This window comes from Arabidopsis lyrata, assembly GCF_000004255.2.
Source record: "Arabidopsis lyrata subsp. lyrata unplaced genomic scaffold ARALYscaffold_6, whole genome shotgun sequence".
Lineage (NCBI taxonomy): Eukaryota > Viridiplantae > Streptophyta > Magnoliopsida > Brassicales > Brassicaceae > Arabidopsis > Arabidopsis lyrata.
In genome coordinates this window covers 12,212,114-12,224,622 of record NW_003302550.1, presented here as the reverse complement: position 1 = coordinate 12,224,622, position 12,509 = coordinate 12,212,114, and the positions used below count along the sequence as shown (strand labels likewise).

Here is a 12,509-nt window from a genome sequence, read left to right as displayed (position 1 = left end):
ATCAAGTTTCCTGATTTGAGGCGGTGGATAGAGGAGAGGTTGGTGTGGTTCCAGTGGTGTGTCCTGCTGGTTGGACTGCAGCTCATGTGGTGGCTGGAAGGGTGGTTGTTGTAGTGGTGGGTGGTATGATCACTTCTGGTTCAAGGAGTGGAGAGGTTGATATAAAAGCTGCCAAGTCTGGATCTTTGTCTTTCATGAAAAGGATGAGCTTCTCCAAGCTTGCGATCCGAGCTTGAGACTTCTGGTGCTCCTCATCACGTCTTGCATTCTCAGCATCCTGATTAGAGATCTTGCGCCGCAGCTGCTCTTGAAGCTCAACAACTGTCACTGTAGAAGAAGAGCTTGCGTAACTCTCCTTCCTTTTTCCCTTGTGTAGGGTCTCCACCAGTAATCCAAGGCCATAAGGGTTGCCTTGGTCATCTATATGAGTGCACTGCAAAAAAAGACAAACATTCAGTGAAATCAGACAAGAAGGCTCAGACAAGAAGGATCCAGAATGTAGCAAAGAAGTCTGACAAAGACAATCCACAAAGCAAATCAGAAAAAGACAAATAAGAATCATCATTGATATTAAAGTAACAATGCTCAGCAGACAAGACTATCATACTCCAAGCAAACAAATACAATCATATAATCCAAGCAAACTAAAGACAGAAATGACTTACCTTAAGGAAGATATCATTCATTTCATCAATGCTGAGTTCTCTAGGATGCATTGAATGTTCAGAGGAAATCTCTGAAGCATCCTGAACATCCTCTTCCAGTTCAGCCAATCTCTCTTCAACTGTCTTCTTATATGCCTCAGCCACTTGTTCAGACTTTTGATCATCAAAAGAGCCATCAGCTCTAGTATGCGTTCTCATAAACACTTCACCTAATGAAACTGGACGCCCCAACTCTTCCTCCTGAAATGAAAGACAAAAAGAATATCATGTGTAGAAATTATGTAAAAGTAAAGTATTTGGAGCGATTGAAACAACTTACCATCTCTTGATGAACTTGAATAAATGATTTCTGACCGGCTAAGTGTTTGTGCACTCCAAGTCCGCCACGATCAGAATTTCTGCATTGTGAAGCATTCTCACTCCTCTCTATAGCATCAGCGGTCTTCCAAAAGTTCTGCATCTGAGTCCAAAGTGTAAATCCAATCCAAGTTGGTTGTACACCTTTCGTTCTCACTTGACTGACAATGCCTTTCATCCGTTTCTGCGTTATAACCAAGAATCCTTGTTTAACAAGGGCAGTAATCTCAGTATCCCAATTAAACTCCCGCTACATAACACAAAACAATAAGTTAGTAACATACTATATATACTACAATAAGAGAGAATGAAAGCTATATATATATATATATATATATATATATATATATATATATATATATATATATATATGTCATTACCGCAAAAGTTCTGAAATATCTCTCTTGTATGTTGATTGGAGTAACCTTCCAGCTGTAGTAAGGCCCATCAAACTTCCTCCTAAATATTCTAGAAATTGCTCGAGACAGCACCCCCTTTTGCCGGTTAAACCTGTTATAACAAGAGGCTATTAGTCTATATAAAGCAGATTTTATATAGAGCAAACACTCCTGATATTTGACAGCTAATATATGAAACAACACTCCTGAGACCAAGTCTCATACTGTATTTGACAACACTTCTGAGACTCAACGATTACAACAACAAACAATGATATACAAGCTAATATATGCAAATGTCAGACCAAAGCAATAACATGTATCTTTTTGAAACTTTTAGCAAATGATAGATCAAACCCTAGTCAAATGTTAAATGTCAGACCAAAACTTTTAGCAATACCAAACATCACACATCAAACAAAACAAACAGAGGGATAAAAGTGTTAATACCAGAATGTTTCAACGTCTGGGATTGGGTGTACAGACAATCGAGGAAGATGTTCTTGGCCTGGAAGAGCTAGCAAACGATCCAGCATATCTTGGTAGTCTTCCCCAGGATTAGGGTTTTCTTCGTCATCTTCTTGTCCTACATCATCGATCTCTTCCTCTACAAGGTCTTCGTCTTCAGGTAGCACTTGGTGATTCGCATCATGTTCCGGTAGAGGCTGGGTTTGAGGAGATGGTGGTTGATGCTGCGGCTGAGGAGGAGGAGTCTGTCTATGGAGAGGAGGAGTCTGCCTAGAGAGAGGAGGATTAAGTGAAGGACGACTCACTTGAGATTGGGTCGCAGACTGACTTGCTGAGGATGGGTTCGACGAGTGAGAAGATGTTCCGACTCCACTCGCAGTGACTGGTGGTCTGTGACCAACGAAAGTTCGGACTCGAGAGGCTACTGGTCTGCTGGTCTCGCCTCCTCCTGCAGCTTCTTGTGGTAGAGCATGGCCACCTCCGGCGGCTACTCGTCTGGTGGTTGCGCCACCTCCGGCGCCTTCTTGTCTGCTGGTTTGGCCATCTCCGGCGGCTTCTTGTCTGCTGGTTTGGCCACCTCCAACGGCCACTTTTCTGGTGGTAACGCCACCTCCGGCGGCTACTTGTCTGGTGTTAGCGCCACCTCCGGCGGCTACTTGTCTGGTGTTAGCGCCACCTCCGCGGCCTTGAGAGGATTTACCTTTAGGCGGCATAAGAAGATTTGAGAAAAGTTTAGGAAGCGGTTTGAGAGAGAATCGGGAAGAGATTTGAAGATTGAAGAGAGATTGAAGAGAGAATCGAAGATTAAAGATAGATTTGTGGTTTAGGCGAAGAGATTTGTGGATCGGACGATTAAGAGAGAAATGAGAGAACCCTAAAGCGATTTGGGGATTTTGTCGAAATGAGGGTTCGATTAAGTTTTTACCTAATTATTTAAGAGTACCGGTCGCTCTTTAGTCGCAAAATAGTGACAACCACAAAAAAATTGGGGGGAATCTAAACCGCCCAAAGACTTAGCGAAAATCTTATAAATTTCACATTTAGTACCTAAATAGTCGCAATTATAGTCGGCAAAGAGTTGCACAAATGGTCACAAAATAGTCGCTAAATTGTAAACAGTTCCAAAATAGTGGCAAATTTGCGACGGTTGTGTGACTGTCATCTATTAGTCACAACGCAAAATTAGAGGTATACACATTTTAATCCAAAATGGTTATATATGTCACTCTATAACACTGATATTAGGGTTATAGAGAACATATATTAGTTTAAGGTTACAAAACTTTGCAAAACTCAGGTAATGTCACATTCAGTATCAACATAGTCGCAATGCTAGTCGGTAAATAGTTGCAACAATCGTCGCAAAATAGTCGCAAAATTTGCCACTATTTTAAAATGTACGAAAAAAAGTTGGGTAGATTCGATCCGGTGTCCTATAAGTCCTAAGGGAAGTATATTACCAAATTGCCAATATACTTAATCGGTAATATGGTATAAATATTTATATATATAATCTGAGACTATGTTTTGATTTTTTGTTTGTTTTTTTTTTTAATAAAACACACATGCTTGAATATCTTACAAAACACATCTTTAAACATTTATTAAACAAATAAAAATAACTTATATTAAAATTCATTCATCATAATAAAAATAACTTATATTAAAACACATCTTAGAAATTTCACATTTAATACCTAAATAGTCGCAATAATGGTCGGCAAATAATCGCAAACATGGTCACAATATAGTCGCTTAATGGTAAACAGTTCCAACATAGTGGCAACTTTGCGACTAGAGTGTGACTGTAATCTATAGTCACAACGCAAAAGGAGAGGTATACACATTTCAATCCAAAATGGTTATATATGTCACTCTATAACACTCATATTAGGGTTATAGAGGACATATATTAGTTTAAGGTTACAAAACTTTGCAAAACTCAGGTAATTTTACAGTCAGTACCAAAATAGTCGCAATTATGGTCGGTAAATAGTTGCAAAACGTGTCGCAAAATAGTCGCAAACATGCAAGTCTTTCCAAAATGGTGGCAAATTTGCGACGGTTGTGTGACTGTGATCTATTAGTCACAAGGAAAAATTTTGAAATCTACACATTTCGATCCAAAATGGTGACATATATCACTCTATAACACTCATATTAGGTTTATAGATGACATATATTAGTTTAAGGTTACAAAACTTTGCAAAACTCAAGTAATGTAGAGTTTTTACTAAATCCCTAAACATTACTCATATGAGTAATGTAATATCATAAAGAGATTTGTTTGTTTTTGATATTTTATTTCTAAACATCAGTATTTATGACTTTGGTTAAGATTTTCTTGATGAGTAATATCAAATAAGTGTAGAAATATTTAACTTTATATGTAAGCAAATTTAAAATGTGAAAAGTGAGAAAACAAAAATCGAGAGTTGGCAAATAGTCGCATATGAGTCGCAATCTCAGGTGCTAGTCGCAAAACAGTCGCAAAATCTTCAGGTGCTAGTCGCAAATGACCGACTAGTTAGCGACTAAGAGATAATTGGTGGAGAATAAACGTTTCAATATACGTTTGTCGCAAAACGGTCGCAAAAGTGCGACCGTTTTGCGACTTATTTTAAAGGAAAGACAAATGGGTAAAACGACGTCGTTTAGTCATCTCATTTAGTCTTCTTCTTCTTCAACTCTGCGACATAAAATCGAATTGGGGATTTTGGAAAAGCTAGGGTTCTAAAGATCCCAATTTCTGCTGAGCTTCATAAGTGTTGATCCCGATGTCTTCATCAGCTTCTTCAGGTCAGTAATCGAGAATGTAAGGTGTGGGTTTGATTTTATGTAGATTTTGATAGATACTTAATTTCTTGCGGATTGGTGAAGGTGTGAGCGATAGGTTCTCTGTGAGAGGAAGAGGGATCCCAAGACAATGTAAATGTGGTCAATTCTCTGTGATTAAGACTTCAAACACTTTGAAATTAAAATCCGGGGAGACTCTTTCATTGTTGTCCAAACGGATCAGAGGAGGTAATGTTTTCTTAAGTTATAGAATCTTAAGGTACACAAAGCTTCTATTGATTTGAATTTGCGTTTAGCTTTCGATCTTGCTTCGAGATATTGGTGAGGTAATGTTTTCTTAAGTTATAGAATCTTAAGGTACACAAAGCTTCTCTTGATTTGAATTTGCGTTTAGCTTTCGATCTTGCTTCGAGACATTGGTTTATCTCTCACCTTTCGTAATTTGTATACGTTGATCTTAGTTTCACATTCTCTAGCTGCTTAGGTTTTGTTGTACGTTGTAAAAATGTGATCTTTTTGGTTATAATATGCTCTCAAGTTGTATGAACATATGCAAATTGTCCTCATGAGTGTATTTTTGTTGCAGAATAAGCATCATTTGTTTAAGTGGACCGACATATCCATGGTCGAAGAGATGGAAATGGTTGAAAGTGTGGTTGAGAAGATAGAAGGAGATGTGGGAAGCTTAGCAAAAGGATTACATGAGCTTGAAGCTATCAAAGAAAGGGCACAAAGATGTGAGAAAGAGATTGTATATCTCAAAGATGTCGTCAGTTTGTGTGAGAAAGAGGTACAAGAGTTACGAAGCTTCAAAAATATGGTTGTGTGTGGTGGTTTGGTCATGGCTATGGTGTACTATGTCTTCTTTGCATAAGAATTCTAGTTTGTGTAATGTTGTAATGTAATATTGTTTATGAGACTTTAAGCAACTCCAACTTGAACTTGTAATATTTATGAGATTGTCTTGTAGTATTTTCATCAATTGAATTTGGTTTTAAAATGGATCTGTAGATGTCATTGGTTAGGACATTTTAACGAACACTTGATGTGCATGAATCTTATTACTAAGTTCGACCAAACACTTAGCAAAATTTTTAGAAATTTCACAATTAGTACCAAAATAGTCATAATATTGGTCAGCCAATAGTTGCAATATTAGTCGCAAAATAGTCGCTAAATGAACACTTGTTACAAAATGGTGGCACGTTTGCGACTGTTTTGTGACTGTTATCTATTATATTGATCCAAAAGGCTGATATATATCACTCACAAACACTCATATTAGTGTTATAGAGGACATATATTAGTTTAAGGTTGAAAAACTTTGCAAAACTCAAGTAATATAGATATTTTACTAAATTGCAAAACATCAATAAAAGTGTTATAGGTTCAACAAAAGAGCCAACTTTTTCCAACTAGTTTGCAACGAAAGCGTAACTAAAGTGCGACCATATTTTCAGACCAAATTTTGAGTCGCAAATCAGTCGCACATGTGCAATCGGATGCGACTTATTTGCGACTGAAACAAATTAGTCTGCAATCGGACGTACAACCGTCGTTAATGAACGACTAATTACCGATTATTTGTTTTAGTCGCCGAATAGCGACTAAATTCCAACTGTGTTTGAATTCGTCGGTAAACAGTCGTACATTAGTCACAAAATAGTCACAAAATAGTCACACAATTTTGCGACTAAAAGTTTGGTCGCAAAGTTTAGTTGCAAAACGCAGGTTTTCTTGTAGTGATATAAACATGAATCAAAACACAAAGCTAGAGTCAACTAACTCTAGCCTGAATTGACTAACTAAACCTAATAGCACGAAGTTTCAACTCTCGTTTGTAAACTCCTAAAATTAGACTAGCACTAAATTCCGGTTTGATATGTTCACAAAGATTCCTAGACCAACTCTTGTCCGAATCTAGTAATTTCTGTCCATCTAAGATAGTTCCAGTAACAGGCGTCCTCTCGGATCTAACCTATTATCCTAAGATCAGATTCTAGTTAGCTACTCTAGAACTAGCATTAAAAACAACCTAAGGTGAAGAACTCTAAAGATTAATCCTAACAGGTAATCGATCTACAAAATTCATTTAGATCCCTAATGAGAATCCCTAAACCTAACAGGGTGATTACTCAAACATGATTAATGAAACGAAAAAACATGTTTGAATAAATTACAAATAATAAATCAAAAGATGAAAAGAGTTTAGAATAAATCTTCTCTCTATAGGATTTTGAAATCTCTAAAAGTAGCTCTCTCCAATTATCTTCTAAAGGGTTCAAGCTCAGAGGATTACAAAGCCAAAAACAAGATACAAGATAAATAAAACCCTAAAAACTATTTATATTGTCTCTAAAAACGTTTAGAGACTAAAGTTACAAATAGGGAAGTCTTCTGGGTTGATTCTTTGGGTTTTAAAACTCTAAACCGTCGAGACTTTTGCTAGGCTTCGTGTGGTGTCGATCGACACTAGGGGGTGTCGATCGACACTCATGTATTGGTCTGATACCGAATTTGTTCATTCAGCTCTTAATCTCCCGTTTACCTCCAGAATGGTTCATTATCTCCGAATTTGTCTCGAACGTGTAAAAATCTGAAAAGACTCAAAAAGCACTCGAAACAATAAAAAGACTCTAAAACTGACACATATATCATGGCTAAAACGGTAAAATCCAAGATATATCAAGTAACAAAATGAAAATAATTGTGGACTTGACATATAAGCACCAAACTCTCTCTTTTAATATATAGAGGATAATAAGTATATCCAATTTTTTAATTAAAAACAGAGAAAATATATGTAGAGTTAAAAAGATATGAACGTTTAAATATACACAATATTTTGTTAAAAATACAACTATTAGAACGAAAAGTTGGGATGCAAAACACTAATAAAAACATAGTGAAAAGACATAACTTTAAATAAACAGATACAACTTTCAAAGAAAATACAACCGTAAAAGATATTTTTCAAACTATTAAAAAATATATATATATATATATATATATATATTACAAAAGCAGTTACGATTAAATGACGCAATCCATTAAAACATTTATTTGGATTGATATTATTATTAGATTTGTATAGTGCTCATCGTTTGTTTGTAATAAATATAGTCTCATATATAACATGTAGTATTATGTAGTTTTTCGGGGAACAGAAATCATATAGTATTATAGTTTCATATATAACATGTAGTGTTAGACAAACTTAGAATTCATAATGTTACGTGAAACTATACGTACGTAATATATCCTAATTACACGTATAGTAGGCTATACATAACATATATGAAACCCTATACGTTATTTTTACATTTTCTATAACATTATATGACTCGGCATTTTTGTTGTTGTTAATATATATGGCTCGATCGGCAATGTTTTCATTTAGAAGCACATATATATTTATGTAGTAATTTTTGTTTGTTTTAAAAATTTTTTTTAACTATTGTATAGTCAGAGTTAAAAAAAAACTGTTGTATATTCAAAACGATGGACGAAGATGAAGAACACATTTAAGAATACAAAAACAAACAAATATATATCCATTATTCAATTAACAAATAGTTTGAAAATAGAGAGAAGGTGACGAGAGGTTGGACATGTTCACCAAAATAATCATTCACCTAAGTTATTTATAGATATCTACTTTGTTAACTATATAAACATATTCTCATAAAAAAATAGGTACAAATAATTACAGGCGATATATAAAAAAGCATGTGGGACAACGTAAACAAAATAACACTAACGAAACCAAACTTTATTTCGGTTTGATAACTTCTAAAAAGGACCAACCAAGATTCGAACCAAACCGGACCCAAAAAAGAACCCCCACAAAAGGCTGTTTTGGCTCAAGCATCCTATAAATACATCCCAAAACCCATCTCATAAACACATCAAATTAATTACACACAACCTTACAAAATTTACATTTCTTTTCCTTTAATCTAAATTGCTGTTCTTGTCCTGTCTCTCATGGGAGGTCATAGCAGAAAGAAGTTCTCGCTCTTTAGCTTCTTTAAAGCAAGAAGATCGTCTCATCATAGAGTTGAAGCTGATGCATCATGGGACGATGTCGTTTACACAAGAAAGGCATGGGCCAGCGACGAGGACAAGCGTTATTGGGTGGCTGAGCCAGGTATTGACCGTAAAGCTTCGGCCTTCATCGCCAAGTTCCATGCCTCTCGTGTCTCTGAATCCGAACGCCAAACTCTCCCTCCTTGTCAATCTCATCATGACTAGTCATCATCGTCCTAATCACCATGATCATGATGATGATGAATGAAAGAAGGCCTAGGGGATGATTTAGTTTGGTTTCTATGTATATGTCTTTGCTTTTTTGTTTGTGTTAATGATTATCCTTACGATGATTTGTTTATAAAATGTCTTATATGTAGTTTAAAATCATTCTCTACATTAGTATCTTAAATGAATTCGACAGCTTAAAGTTTATAATATGCGATTTTCACCTATTTTATGTACGTTGAACATTATTTTATGATTATTTCTACTATACTCTAACAAAGAATCCCTAAGTAAATGACATATGATCAAGAACAACATCTCAAGCACTAATATATTAACATTGGTATGATTAGTTTAGCTAGTGAATATTAAGATCTTACGCTAAACAATGATTCATCATTCATGTATCTACCTCTAGCTTAGTAAGTGCTTGCACTAACAATTCCTCAATACTTTTCCGTTGGTTAAACAGTTATAGCTACTACAAACCATCACAAAATCAGAAACTCCTTAATCTAATAAAATTATGGACTTTTGCAGTCAATATGTCTTTTCTTTTCTTTTTTACTTTGTTACATTTTTACTATATTAAATATCAAGTAAAAATGATAATATATATTGAGATTAATTAAATAAGATCAAAGATTTGGAGCCAGCTGTAGAATCTAGAACAATATGTGGATGATATTATGCTTCCACATATATTGTAGTTTGTACACAAAGGTACATTTCTTAGAGTACATTGATTCCTCAGCTTTTCTCTCTACCTCCCTCTCACCTTCCTTTGCCAATTATTGTTTTTTTTTTTTGACAATTATTGTTATGCAACTATTCTTTTGTTTTACCATTTTTTAAATTTAATAATAGTACACACTTAAAAAGAGATATTATCTTAGTAGTATATAATATAAGACGCAATCCGAAGAAATTATTATTAGTTCGATTGTTTTTTACAGTAACAGAATTACCGTAACTTGTTATAATTTGTTTTAGACAGTAACGTGTGAAAGAAAAAAAAGAATTATGAATTGATAAAAAAAAAAAATATTTATGTAGTAACAATGCAGCATAGATCTTGAATAAAGTATATATAATAGGGGTCTAAATTCATCAAACCAGTTCTCTGTAATAGAAAAAGAAACACAAAAACCCTATAAATTCATCAAACACAAATCATATCGTTATATAAAAAGATACACACATACACACACTCACACACAAACCAGTTAAATTAAAACAGTAGTTTTATGGTCGTGGACTCGTGGTACATATCTTGATTACCTTTTCTTGAGAGTGAATGGTTAGCCCCAATAATATTAGCCCCAACTTTCTATTTTACTAAAAGTAACAAAGGAATAATAAAAAGACATTAGAGCTGCAGTATCTTTGCCGTTGAATAATTCGTTTATAGCCAAAATATCTCTATGTCAATTGACTAATTAATTTGATATTTATGAATATTTGCTTTGCCTGGGCGATGAGAACCATCTATTTTTTACTCAATTACGTCGGTCAAATCTACCAACCAGGTCACCAGGTCGGGTATGGTATTGTTCAACAATAATTTAGTTCTGTTCAACCTAAAATTTTTAAAATAATATTGATTGGCCAAAACCAAGTATATATTATTTAGGTATACAAAACTTAGTGAACAAAATGACAAATGGAAAATAGTCCGAATTTATTACTAAAGTGACAAACTGTATTATATATTTTGAGGCCAACCAGATATTGTATTATCGAACCGGCTCAAAAAAAAAATTTTAGATCAGCCAATCGGTCACATAAAAGTCCGGTGTTTTCTAAACCGAAAAAAAACCAAAGTTAACCTATTTCTCGAGTTGGGTGAACGAAAAAAAAAACCTTCTATATCGAGCAACGGATTTTGCCGCAATATAATTAAATTATAAATTTACACATAAAAATGATGGAGCTGAAACAATAAAATTGATATTTTCATAGTAAAGAGAATAATGCACGATTCTCCTAACAAAGAAGTAAAGCTAAGTTTTACTTGATCTGTTGATTAGACCAACAACCGCACTATGCTAGATGATGGAAGACCACATGTAAACCGAGAAGAATATTAAGTAGTAATTACAGTCACATCTTAAACTTAATAACTTTTTTTATGGGTTTGATTCTTATTAGTTTCCCAGTCTTAACAAATGAAAGAGATTCACTTAAATTGGGAAAAATTAATTGACAAGTCAGTGAGAAAGATAATATCACAATATTCGAAATTATATATGAAAAATATTCTATCCGTTTTATATTAAGTGTCGTTGTAATAATTTCAATAAGTTGAATTTTGGCATTTTATTCTATTTTGTATTGTTTTTAGTTAAATTATTTATCTTATGCAAATTTTATGTTAAAATTCAAAATGACATTTATTTTGAAACAAACAAACAATGATAAAACAATAATTAATTTACAATGAAAGCAGTATTTTATTTTACTAAAAAATAAAATCATCTTTCTAGAGTCCATATTTAACGTGGGAAGTGATTTTAATCAAGTGGTTAACGGTCCATCGTAGTTCTCTACTAGGTCGTGTTACCTAGTAGAGATTAAATTTTAGATCGGGCTTTGCCGATCCAGTAACAAAAAAAAAAAAAAATCCATATATAATGTTTTAAAATTTGGGTAACACATTCAAACATAAGTATTATATTTGAGGAAAATAACATGTTGTGTTTTGCGGATCCATTGAATCTTTCGAATTGGTCTTGTATTCAAAAATCATATACTAAAAGTTTTATGGTTATAACGAAAAATTATAAACAAAGCAACAAAATTTGTAGAAACCCCTTTGGCCCATTGGTTGACCAAATGTTAATTAATACTTCTATACCAAGATGTCTGGGGTTCGAGTCCCAGATAGTGCGATGTATTAATAAATTTGCAGATTAATGGAGGCAAGTGTGCAAGAAATCTCCAATGATATACAATTATAGCCGTTTGCCAGGATTCTACGCAGAGAGGGAAGTGTCGTCAGGTCGTGGATCATTAAAAATATTCGTCAAGAGCATGAAGGAGGAAGTGTAGTCTGTCGTAGATCTAATAAGAGTCGAAAAGAATTATCCGTTGTATAAACATCTATACAACAGTTCTCATAATTTGCAATAAATAATAAATCCAGACTTGAAAAAAAAAAAAGCAACAAAACTCACAATCACTTGCTTTTCTTTTTCATTTGGGTTAGTTCCCAAATTACATACGATCAAGTCGACAAAATAGAGATTCATGTTTTTGTGTCTAGCTATGGATGGTTTTGATTTGTTTTAGATTTGAAAGACAATCTAAGATTCGCTTTTAAATAGAGATATTCGTAATGCCTAGATTTTTTGTCTGATACATAGCGAAAGTGTCAATGTCTAGAGACTCTAGTACATGATATTTAGAATATGGTGCTTAACTTTATTGAATAATTAGTTTTTGACCCATAACAAGTATTCTTGCGCTGGATCTAATTCAAATGGCAAATTGTTATTTGTTATCAAAGTGGAGTATCGATGGAACTAACCTTTTAACACTACCCAATATTGTTTCGTCAAGACGACAT

General features: G+C 34.1%; 2 protein-coding genes across 2 annotated transcripts; one reads left to right on the top strand and one right to left on the bottom strand.

Moving 5' to 3' along the window:
• Positions 1-82: 82 nt before the first annotated feature.
• On the bottom strand, positions 83-2,601 carry LOC110227158. Its single transcript, XM_021020526.1, has 2 exons — positions 1,903-2,601; positions 83-433 (listed from the first exon to the last, which is right to left on the bottom strand). Exons 1-2 carry the CDS (start codon positions 2,599-2,601, stop codon positions 83-85), a joined length of 1,050 nt encoding a protein of 349 aa, XP_020876185.1.
• Positions 2,602-8,290: 5,689 nt separating this feature from the next.
• LOC9308300 lies at positions 8,291-9,129 on the top strand. Its single transcript, XM_021023354.1, has one exon. The coding sequence runs from the start codon at positions 8,672-8,674 to the stop codon at positions 8,936-8,938; it is 267 nt and encodes an 88-aa protein (XP_020879013.1). The 5' UTR covers positions 8,291-8,671; the 3' UTR covers positions 8,939-9,129.
• Positions 9,130-12,509: the final 3,380 nt, after the last annotated feature.